This window comes from Antrostomus carolinensis, unplaced genomic scaffold (assembly GCF_000700745.2).
Source record: "Antrostomus carolinensis isolate BGI_N321 unplaced genomic scaffold, ASM70074v2 scaffold22218, whole genome shotgun sequence".
In the NCBI taxonomy this organism is placed as follows: domain Eukaryota; kingdom Metazoa; phylum Chordata; class Aves; order Caprimulgiformes; family Caprimulgidae; genus Antrostomus; species Antrostomus carolinensis.
The window spans coordinates 6,705-17,976 of NW_010331210.1; the positions used below are offsets into that span (position 1 = coordinate 6,705).

At 39.4% G+C, this 11,272-nt stretch overlaps 1 protein-coding gene across 1 annotated transcript; it reads right to left on the reverse strand.

Moving 5' to 3' along the window:
* Nucleotides 1-313: 313 nt before the first annotated feature.
* ITM2B (integral membrane protein 2B) lies at nt 314-10,783 on the reverse strand. The gene is made up of 5 exons (XM_010173160.2): nt 10,659-10,783; nt 8,351-8,557; nt 6,377-6,487; nt 2,343-2,493; nt 314-1,042 (listed from the first exon to the last, which is right to left on the reverse strand). The coding sequence occupies exons 1-5, from the start codon at nt 10,734-10,736 to the stop codon at nt 954-956; spliced, it is 636 nt and encodes a 211-aa protein (XP_010171462.2). The 5' UTR covers nt 10,737-10,783; the 3' UTR covers nt 314-953.
* Between the last annotated feature and the right edge of the window lie 489 nt (nt 10,784-11,272).

Sequence of the window (11,272 nt, forward strand, 5' to 3'; positions counted from 1 at the left end):
TGCTCTAGATTATGCACCTCATTTGAAAAATACTCAGGACAGGGATTTCAGACTTTAACAACATCTAACTCAGCTTTGGATCTCCACTCTGATTGTATGTATTGTGGAAATACCAACCCAGAATTTATGCAAGCAGCACAATATTGCCTTTAAATGAAAAGGGAAGAGAAAAGCATGCTTCTCTGTTTATATTTCATTTGTTTTATCTTTTTGCTTTTAAAAATAGCACTGCAGGTAAAAAGCATTAATTTTAACTTTAAATTGAACTGAAAAAAACCCCAAACCCCCAGTAAGAGCAAAAGAAAACACAAGATTTTTAGACAAACAGGTTTATAAGATTTATTTTCCATTGCACATACATGGATTATATACAAGTTAGTAACATAAGTTACTTCTTAATTTTCTAAAAGATTGTTACAGCAAACACTTGCCATTTTAAAACATCAAGTCAGAAATCAATCTAAAAAGGTAAATATGACAATATTTTAAAAACAAAACAAATTGCACTTTGTTAGGGAGAGTCAAATACAGGTTTGTCTATATGCTGTAACAAACTATATAGCAGGTAATATTACAGTTAGAAGTAGCTCTTGCAGTCCATTTGTACATTAATAATTCTTTTCAGTTTTACTTAATTAAAAACTGGTGGATATTTCAAAGACTTTCTCTTCTTCCTAGTATTCAAGATTCATCACATGAAATGCGCTAGCAACTACGTCTTTATACAATTGCTATTCGAATATAAGAAGAACACTACACCTGAAAATAAGGAAAAAACTGAAACGTATTGATTTTACATGTATCATGAGATGAAAGGTATGGCAGGTGTTCAGCAATAAAGCCCTGTCCACTACTTACATAAAAGAAGATTTTAAAAAATAATCACTGCACACAATACAAAGGGTGGGGTCATACTGTAGTTTTTAAGTCTCCTGTAACAGTAATATTCTTTATTACTGTTCACAGATGAGTGTTTCCATAGCAAACCTGTTCTCAAAGTGTCGAATCTTTCGGCAGTTGACGGCTTCACGCTTCTGAATTCCTGTTTGTATTAGTAAAGAACAATGGAGGGTAAAGAGAAGAGGGGATGAGGTACATCAGACTCGCAATAGTTTTACATTTGCTACAGTAAGAAGACAGCAGAAATGAGAACTACCCCTCTTCAGTTCCCCCTCTCAGAGCACACACACAGGCACACATTCATACTCAGAATATCAGTAAGCAGGCAACGGTCGCAAAGGTGTGGTGAACAAAATCACAGCACTGGTTTAGTTAAAACAAACCTGCCCAAACCCCCCACTGCCTAGTTTTAACACAGATCAGTTGCCAATGTCTCTCTCAGTGCATCTGTAAAAATGCTTGTGGGGATGTGAGAGAGGGAACAGCAAAGGAATAAACCACTATAGGTGAAAAGAGTGGACTAGCAGTATATAAACATCATCTTGGAATCAGAGAAAGACAGCATTTAATCATATTTTAGCCAAAGTAATACTTACTGCCAACCTGTGCTCATCATTTAGTACCACAGGATTAACACACTGAACTTTGAATTGGATTTTGCTATTAAGACCTTTTCATTTTTGAACACTGTTCTAAATTATGTTCATAAAATGAATAATGTATAATAAAATGTATTTCATTTCCTTGTTTTTCCAAGCAGTCAGGTCCAACAATATGACTAAAGAAATTAAACTGCTTCAGTTTGCACTTGCACATCACATACAGATTTTTTTTTAAAAAAAGCAAGTCTGAGTAAAATCTGAGTGAAAATTTTAAGGCAATATTTAATAGCTTGCCAAGACTCTTCCAAATGATGTTTTTCAAACAGTTCCCATGAAGGAGTACCAAGCACTACAATACTCCTGTGAAGACAACTCTTACTGATAATTCACTGATGCAAATAGGAAGATGTGGACTAATTTATAGATGTCTTTAATTAAAAGAACCACCTGCAATTCTGTACTCGGACTACAAGGCTATGGCTTCATATATATTAAAGGGGTTTTTGGGTTGGGGGGGGTGTGGGTGGATTAAGAAACAAGATTAAAGAAAAGCATCAATGAAAGCCTGAACCCCAGAAAACATACCCATGCACACACACACACACCTTAGCAGCTCCTAGGCTCACTGGGGCCTTGAGCACTTTTGCACAATAAAATGACTTATTTGCATACCTACACAGAAAATAATCAGACGTACTTAAGCCCACAGAGCCAGTTACTGCAATAAGCAACCCTGGCTTTAATAAGAGTCATTCCTTTCAACACAATCGAGCCTACTTAGTGAACTCAAGCGGCACTGAACTTTCTGCCAACACAAAAGATCGCAGAAGGAACATTTACCTTTCAAGGCTTCTTTGCGCTGTAGTTTATAGGTTTCCTTGCCACGGCAGAGGCGGTAAATAAAGAATCCCAGCTGATCCACATTTTCAATGCGATCAGTAACAATCATCTGTTCATGAATCAAATAGGACTGAGGCAAATATGTTCCAGCCTGTTGAACAAAAATATAACAGCTCTGTCAAAAGCCATCTCTTCGTGGTCTAAGTCCACAAGAAACACTTTGCAATGTGTTTCTTTAAGACGGCTGTGATATATCTTTGAATTATTGCAAAATATATAGTACCCACAAAATATTCTAAATATGCAAACATGACTGCACTGAACTACAGAAATAAGTAACAACTATATTAAAAAAGGTCACAAAACTTCCACGGATGCATACATCCACCGCCCTCCTGCTGCAGTAAGTCTTCAGCAGCAAAAAAATGTTTCCTTCCAGGAGCACCCACTGTCACAGATCAGTCTTGCACTTACCATCCAAACTTTTCACTTAATTAACAACAGCCCACCAGATCTCAGTGAGAACTACTCCCAAACAGTTGGCAGAAGCATGTTCTACATGGAGATACTCTTGCTGATGAAGCACACCAGCTGCAGGACACTCCAGCTGCAGTCCATAGGGTTTGGGAAGCCTTGAATATATTCACAGCATGGGTCACAACTCTCAAGCCAAATGCAAGACAAGACCACCTATAGCCCCATAAGTTATTATGATGACCTGCACAGTTGTTTATATGGAAAGGTATTATAAAGCCATGGTGGTATATCAGGTGTTTTAAGGCAATATGCTAAAAAAGGGAAGAGCCAACACAACACACAAAGGCTTCCCAAGCCTTTTCTAGTCCCTTCAGTGTTATTTTTCCACAAGTGAAATGAAGGAGGAATCCAGCTCTGCGCACACCGCACTGTACACAGCAGAAGGTGCACATACTTCCGAATACTGCCACTGCTAAATAATCATAGAACGGTTTGGGTTGGAAGGGACCTTAAAGATCATCCAGTTCCAACCCCCCTGCCATCAGCAGGGACACCTTCCACTAGGCCAGGTTGCTCAAAGCCTCCTCCAGCCTGGCCTTGAACACTTCCAGGGAGGGGGCATCCACAGCTTCTTTGGGCAACCTGTTGCATGGGCCCACCTCTCAAAGTCAGCTGTCAAGGTCAGCTTTTTTGAAATATTACTTCATTAAAGAAATCCTGTTAGTGTGATTCTAATTTACAGCAGAGAAGGTGTTGTTTGCTTTCTAAAAATAAAATGATCACTTATTATGGAAACAAATTCAGCTTCTGTGGCAAGAGATCACAATATTTTTTACTGACAACAAACAACTTGAAATTTCCATTGCAAAACAAGACTGTCTTTTCAGTCCAAGCAACATGTTAGAAGAAGCTTATTAAATGTTATTCTTTTCAGTAAAGAAAGGACTGTATAAAATTCACTTTAAATTATTAAAATTTTCTTCAGCACGTACTATGAGGAAAACAACAGTAATTTTTTTTCTCTGAATAAGAGCTTGGAAGACTTCACACTCCCAAATTACCCCACTCATTACTGGGTAACTGATTCACTGTAAATTACTGTATCTTAAGCCCTGGTCTCTCAAATTTCAGGAGAGCCCGAAGGGAGCCTCAGAGCAAAGCAGCAGTGCAGGACACCTGCAGGGCGGGCAGCGGTGCTGAAGACCTCAGGCAGACTGTGAGGACACTCCTGGGCTTGTGCCTTCCAACCTGCAGGACCTCCTGGGACCACCCCCAGACCCAGCCTTCTCAGCCCTCCTAGGGGCGTGCAGGAGGAGGGGGAGCTCAGTGCTCAGAGCTTCTGCCCAGCTGCTGCAGGAGCAATTACCCAGCACTGGGAGCCAGCACAGCCACAAATGTCATCATCATCTTTGAGACATCCCGTGCTTCGCATACGGTTAAAATTAGCCAGTTGGCTCAACAGCGAGAATGAGGTGGATGAACAAATACACCTGGGTTTCAGCCTTGTTTCCCAAGGAAAGGAGGCCTTTTGCTGTCTGCATATTCAAGAAAACTGTATCAATAAAAAGAAATGTGGTTCTTTAGATGAAAATTAGGACTTTTTTAAATAAACAAAACAGCCCAGAGCACCTCCCCTTTCACAAAATGTCTTCTGCATGTTTTAAGAACTCATTTTAATGAAATGAGCACTTTAATTTCATACATTTTTTTCCTTGTGTGACCAGTGTAACTGCAGGACAGTGAACAGAAATTTACTTAAATTGTGCATCTGCAGAATAGTCTCCCAAATTTCAGTTACAAAACATTTAGCCTGATTTTCTGAGACATCAAATGCCCACAGCCTTATGTTAATACAATGAGGATTAAACAGATGTCTCATGAAATTAGGGCACTCACTGTTGGGGACGATGATCAAAACATTTTGCTTTTGCACAGATTTTCAATTAAACGCGTGATGGCTGGTTATCCTCTTACTTATAAACCAAGTATATCTGATTTAGTACTAATGACAAACTAGGAAATTAACAGATTTTAATAGTGGAGTTTGTATGAAATAAAAATGGAAACAAAACAGCATACCCAAAGTAAAAAAATGTGGGGTTGTTGAGTTTTACAGACATCACTTCATTCTTATGTACAGGAAATGAAAGTGTGGTTACATAGCCAATCTCAAAATAGACAGCAAAAAAGCAGCAGGGGACTTACTTGTGAAGTCATTTTTCACATGAAATTTATTTACATACACGAATCACTCAGAAATGGCTAAAAAGGTTCCTGGAATCCTAACTCCAAAGCCTTGTTTGAAAGATATAAACCCAAAGATTATATTAACAATTCTAAAGTTAAAAAAGCCCAGTAAATTAAAATTTAAACCACTTTCCCCAAATCTTGGACACGAGTTAGCTTTCCCACCCAGAGTGTTTTGCAGTTCTGTAAAGAAACTAGAAGCCTAGGGAAAAACAAGGGAAATACTATTTAAATCTGCATTAAAAGCATATATATGTAAGAGTTACGATAAAGATGATTCATATTAAATTAGTAAGACGCCCCATTAGATTATCTACTTTGGTCTCCTCAGTTTCACAGATCATTACATTTCACCCAGTTACTGCTACTAACAGAAGAACAGTGTGTCCCCTTGCTGGTGACAAGCCAGGCAGCACCAGCACCACAAGCCTGGCAGTAGTGTTCAACTATCAAACCCTCCTGGGAGGCCATTAGGATCTCCCACATTATGCTGAAAACTCAGGTTCACTTGTCCAGCGATTTTGGTATCTCAGTACTTTCCACGGTCCTTGTTTTTAAGGACAATGAATCTTGTTCTGAAGGTCTAGTGCTCACACAACCAAGAATCCGACTATACTAAAAAGCCTCTTGCTTAAATGGGCTTTGCCAATCAAACAATCCAAATCCTGATCACTCCTACAAAACCTCCCTGAAAACAGGAAGAGCCATCTTAAGGCCGCTGGAAGCCTCATGAACTCACATGAAGCTCTAATCTGTCACCCACAGTGCCACATCTAATTTCCCTGAGCAGGCAGAGCGGATCCAACACACCCACGTACATCACACTCAAGCCTCTGGATCAGTTCAAAGTAGGGGCCAAGCCAAGGGACCTACGCTTTAAACAATGCTCAAGTTAAAATGATTTCCCAGTATATCTACTTCGAACCTCCCAGCTAACCAGTCTTAGTCCAGCACATACATGCTTCATGGAAACTTTAGTCACAATGGATTATAAATTAAAAACCACACAGACTACTACAAAAGAGTCTAGGTATGCCACACCTACACAATTTTGTCAGCTAAATTTGTAACATTGAAGAATAAAATCATGTTTGTTTGCCTTCCTCTGAATTAATAATTCCTTCATGATTGTAGTTCATTAACTAAGAAGGCTATAGATTTTCTTTGCAAAGATCTCTGGTGACCATTTAACTCTAACACATGTCCTCACTCAGGTGAACGTCAGAGTTCTGGCCAAAGAAAAAAAAAAAAGGAAAAAAATTCTCCTTTTTCCCTGTCTTAAGAACAAATTACTTACGATTTAACCGTACCTTGATGTTGATGAGCAGCTCCAGGAAATTTTTTGGCGGCATAACAACTGAAGTGTTCAGAGGAATCACATAGCACTTATCCAGGCTAAGGTCAAGATAGGCAGTGAGTCTCTGTTGAGGAAATATTTCTTTTAATCAAAATAACAAGAACATCAGAAAATTAACATACAGTGTTTGCTAAGAGCTGCTGTTGAACAACTCGTGTTGTTCTTAAAATTACTGTTTTGTTCACTATAAAGTCTGTGGAACAAACTCCCAATTTCAGTGTAGGTACATGCAGAAACAAAAGGCAGTCTCGATGAGAGTTTATGACAGGGATTTGTGCAAGGCAGCAGACACAAGTAGCTCCAATGCACCTCAATAATGAAATTACAAAGGTGTATCTGAGCTGTTAGGGAATCAAGTACAGTATTCACTTTTTCCTAGTGCCTGCATTTTGAAACAACAGGGCAAAAACCTTGCTCTAATATCCACACTTTTGTATTTTGTTACAGTGTAAAGGGGAAAAGCTGCTGCTAAGAACAAAAACGAAGGAAAATAATACTGTTACAGATAATGCAACAAAAATCCTTTTATTTTCAAAAATGCTACTTACTTCAAATGTTAATGATTATTCATAGCTGAATTATTATCTTTATTATACCTGAACTGCAATATTTGCCATTATTTGATAAAAACAGAGATACAAAAGCCCAGGGAATTATGCTGATGAACCCTATGGGTCTGTTCACTGAGCTGTGTTTTACTGCATCAGTTCTTGCTAAATACAACATTATCTCAAGCTGCTGAAAGCTCTAAGGCTGCGGACGTATATAAAATACTGAGCACCAATAGCCCAACAGTCAGAATAGTACCAGGACACCAATCATCAGTGCAACTAATCTCATTACACCGGAGTAAGCGCTGAGCCTATGGCGAAATGATCCTTGCACCGACCTTTACAGCAAAGCCTTTAACCCATTAAATCAGAAATTAAATTTCTAATATTATACTGTTCCTATTCACTTCTTACATACTGCTTTTTTTTTCTGGTTTTCACTCTTTAATTGCTTTGCTCTAACTTTTACCAGAAGCTCCCTACATATATTCAGGAATATTTTAAAATAACATAGCTCAAGCAAGCAATGTTTTCCTCCAAATCTGGTTATGAATATTTGATGGATAGCATTCATTTTGCCTGGAAAACTTGAAACTCTGAAGTTTGCACTAAAAAATAGGACATTTCCCTATTCTTCTTTTTCAGCCTTGCTTAAAAAAGCTGTCCAGCGAAGTCTCCAAATGTTCACAGAAATTTAGCTTCCTGAAAACCAGCTGCAGAACATTTCATCGCTATCAGACAGCTTCCATCAGGCTGATACAGAAACGAAGGGCTTCTAATTGTTTTACAGCTCTGTCATTAATATGAAGAGCTGCAGGCCTGTCAACTGCCTTACCAAAAATTTATTACCAGAATTTCTATCAATCAAAGTTGTTTCTACAAAAGATGAAGAATCAGCTGAAAGTGCCTTGATACCCTTGTTCAGTGCCTTTAGGAACATACCTATTGACATCAGATGCAATCAGCCCCTGCAAGTTGAGGTCAAAGCTATGACACCCCTTTCCAAACTTCCCTTGGAACCACAGCAGTTGGTCAAATTCCAGCTCAGTGGACTTCACACAGCAAGAACTATATTTTCTTTACTTCCTCATACTAAGGAAAGGAAATAGGTCCAAGATTTTTCCCTTTTTAAAAACAGAACTGTATTTGAAAATGGTGGTTTACAAACTACCTCATGATGATTGTGTAAGGCTGTACTTTGTATGCCCAGTTAATAATTGCCTGCAGCCTGCTGCTGATCAAAACCTTTCTGCTGCCTCCTCCACCCTCCACTTTCCCCCACCACAATAATCAGGGAGTACATTTATCAGGATGACCGAGGGGGGAACATTTTTCAAGTTTTAAATGCTTTCAACTTCTTCAGAAATACTTCTTACCCGGTGGAAGTCATGGACGATATCAGCAGGATCGCTATCAGCAAACTCGGGGACTGGCACACTGATAAACTCAACATCTTCCTCCTCCAGGATCTGAATATTTTGCTCAATCGTGTGGTAGCGAGCACTCTGAGCCTCTGCCCCAGGCTCAGGTAAACTTAAGCCGTCTTCAATGTACTTTATTCCGCAGAAATACACACCACCCTGCTAAAAATAGTAAACATCCCAGCCACAAAACATCAGTAGCCTTGTTAGAAGTTTAAAACTAATATTCTCAAAGCACTGTGGAGAAGAAAAACTTGTCAGACTAGATGAAATGTTTTCCCTTTAATTTGATTCATACACCAAAGTAGGAGCCAGCTGCTATCTACAACAGGACCATGGGCAAAACCTTGATTGTACTGAACCCAGAGGGAGTTCAAGGAAAACAGGATCCCAAAAGCGGGTTCTTAAAATGTAGTCTTCTATTTTGCTTTCATTATCTATGGCACATTGCATCTTATTTTTAGAAAGACAAGTTCCTACATCTATATGCATGCATGCATATTATTATTATTAATAATAATAATATGATTAAATTATTATTTAACTGCAGCAAGTAATTACAATTTAAGACATTGAAACTGGCCATCCAAATCAACTTTAGAAAACAAGTCTAACTCTGAATTTGGTCCTGCTTGCAGCAGGGGGTTGGACCAGATGACTTCAAGAGTTTCATTCCAACCTCAATTATTCTGCAAAGTTGCTTAGTTTTCCAAGGCTTCAGAAGTTTGGAAAGTCAATTTCTAAAATATTTTTTTTTTAACAGTTTTAAAAGACAAAAAGGTAGTAAAAAGAACATAACCCAACCAATTTGTGTCCTGTCACAGTACACATGGCAAGTGAAGAGCAAAATAAAGCCCTGAGTCAGAGGAAGTCATATATCAAATTTATAGGCCAGACAGTTCTAGAAACATACAACTTACGCACATGCACATGCCATCAATATAAAGTTTTACACTGAAAACATGTTTTTAATGCAATGTTAGCTCAATTCCTGAATGTTTCCTTCAACCTAGATCTGACTCATAAACAAGTACCACAGGTTTGAACTAAAGAGCACTTTGCATTTCAGCTAGCTGGCGTGTGCAAGGTGGAGCACAGCGGTACGTGTGTTAGTAACACAGCCGGCCTTCAGCTCCTCTGAGCTTGTTAACCCACCAACATATGCTTTGCTGTTTAAGCATCGTTTGCAACACTACTGCTCCCCTGTAAATTAGGTTAACATAACAGCCAAAGAGAAATGGCTTAGTTGTTTTTAGTTTTGAAAGTTTATGCAGTAAACTGCAAGTTCAGCTAGAATTTCTCATGCTTAATCACTTTGTCTTCTACGTTAGCAGCTACTAAAATGGTTGAAAAAATAATCCTGGTAGCAGGAATAAGAACATGGAATTTCTACCTTATAATTATGTGCACTAACCAGCAGGCTAGAGGAATTCGTGTTTTGCTTATATTCTCCCTCTCTGACCCCGTGAATCTTGCAATCCCGGCAGTTTCTGAAGGAGGGAGGGTGTGCTCACACCACTTCGGCAACAGCCCAGCACATCCACCGCTGCCCAGTGACAATTCCCCCCGAGGAAAACAGCATGTTTCAGGTAAATGCTCCACTTCCCTGGCACCACTGCCTTCACAGGGCTCCTCTTGCAGCAGTGCCTTTTGTTAAAGACTGAAAATACATTTTGTCAGAGGTTTAATCTTGTCAGTGTGGATTAAACTTGACAGAGCATGTTTAACCACGTTGGCTGTGTTTCTCCCAAGTCCCCTGCAGGGCCTGTTTTCCTTATCTCTGTGGAGGCCAGGAAGGAGGAGAGTCACTGCACTTTTTCGACAAGCAGTCCCTTTCCTGTGCATTAGCAGCACCACACACCTCTAGGAAATCTGGGGTCAAACAAGGAGGCTTTCAAGGGGTTAATCTACCTTTCAGTATTCAGCTCTGCAGAACAGGAGAGAGAGAGAGCAGGTGGAAATCTGGGGCACCACTGGGGTTCCTAAACCCAAGTCCTATTTAGATATAATCCTTTCTCTGCAACGTAAGGTTTTCAAGTGTTGCACCCTTTCATTTGCCAGCTTTGCTCCTGCCCTCCTCTGCCTATAGGTAACCTCAGAGCAGGTCATACACTTTGCCTTTAGAAAAGCTGAAGCTTTAGAAAGATAAAAATGGGAGCAGCAAGGCTAATGAGTTTAGTCTGTTGCTCCTTTCCTCTCTTCTAAACATAAAGTATAACAGAGAAAAATGCAACCTTCCCATAACAAAATGTATTTGACTTACCTGGAATGCAAAATATTTGTAGAGATAGGCACCACCCAGGATCACACCAGCCAGCATAAAGGCAAGTCCAAAGCACATGCACCAGCACCAGGCCCTCCTCTGCCCCAGAGGCACAGCATCCTCAGGGTCCTGTAATCCATCAGAGACAGACCTTCAGTACACTGTCCCCAAGACCTGTATGATATCAGATACATCAGGCCCAGCAAGCACAACCATTGTATCAATCAGAAAAGGTTATATGCACCTTCTCACAATTGTTTGGAAATGGTTTTTATTTGGTAAAGTTTAAAACAGAACTATTTAAATTGAGGAAAACTTGTACTAACAGTCACTTTTAATGCTGTCAGCACTAATTCTTAAGGAAGGGAAAAAGGTAACAAAATCTCCCGAGATACCTACTAACACACAGTCAGCCACTCTACAGATGGCAGACAGAAAAATATCCAGTCTCAGGCAACCTCCATGCCACAACAGCAGAGCGAGGAAGTCAATTCAGAAAGGTCAGAATCTTTTTTATCTTGGTATATGCAATTTAAGTGAACCTGAAGAACCAACAAAAGATCAAAGGTAATAAGAAGAGCAAAATATATCCTTTCCTATGTTGTTCCATCGGG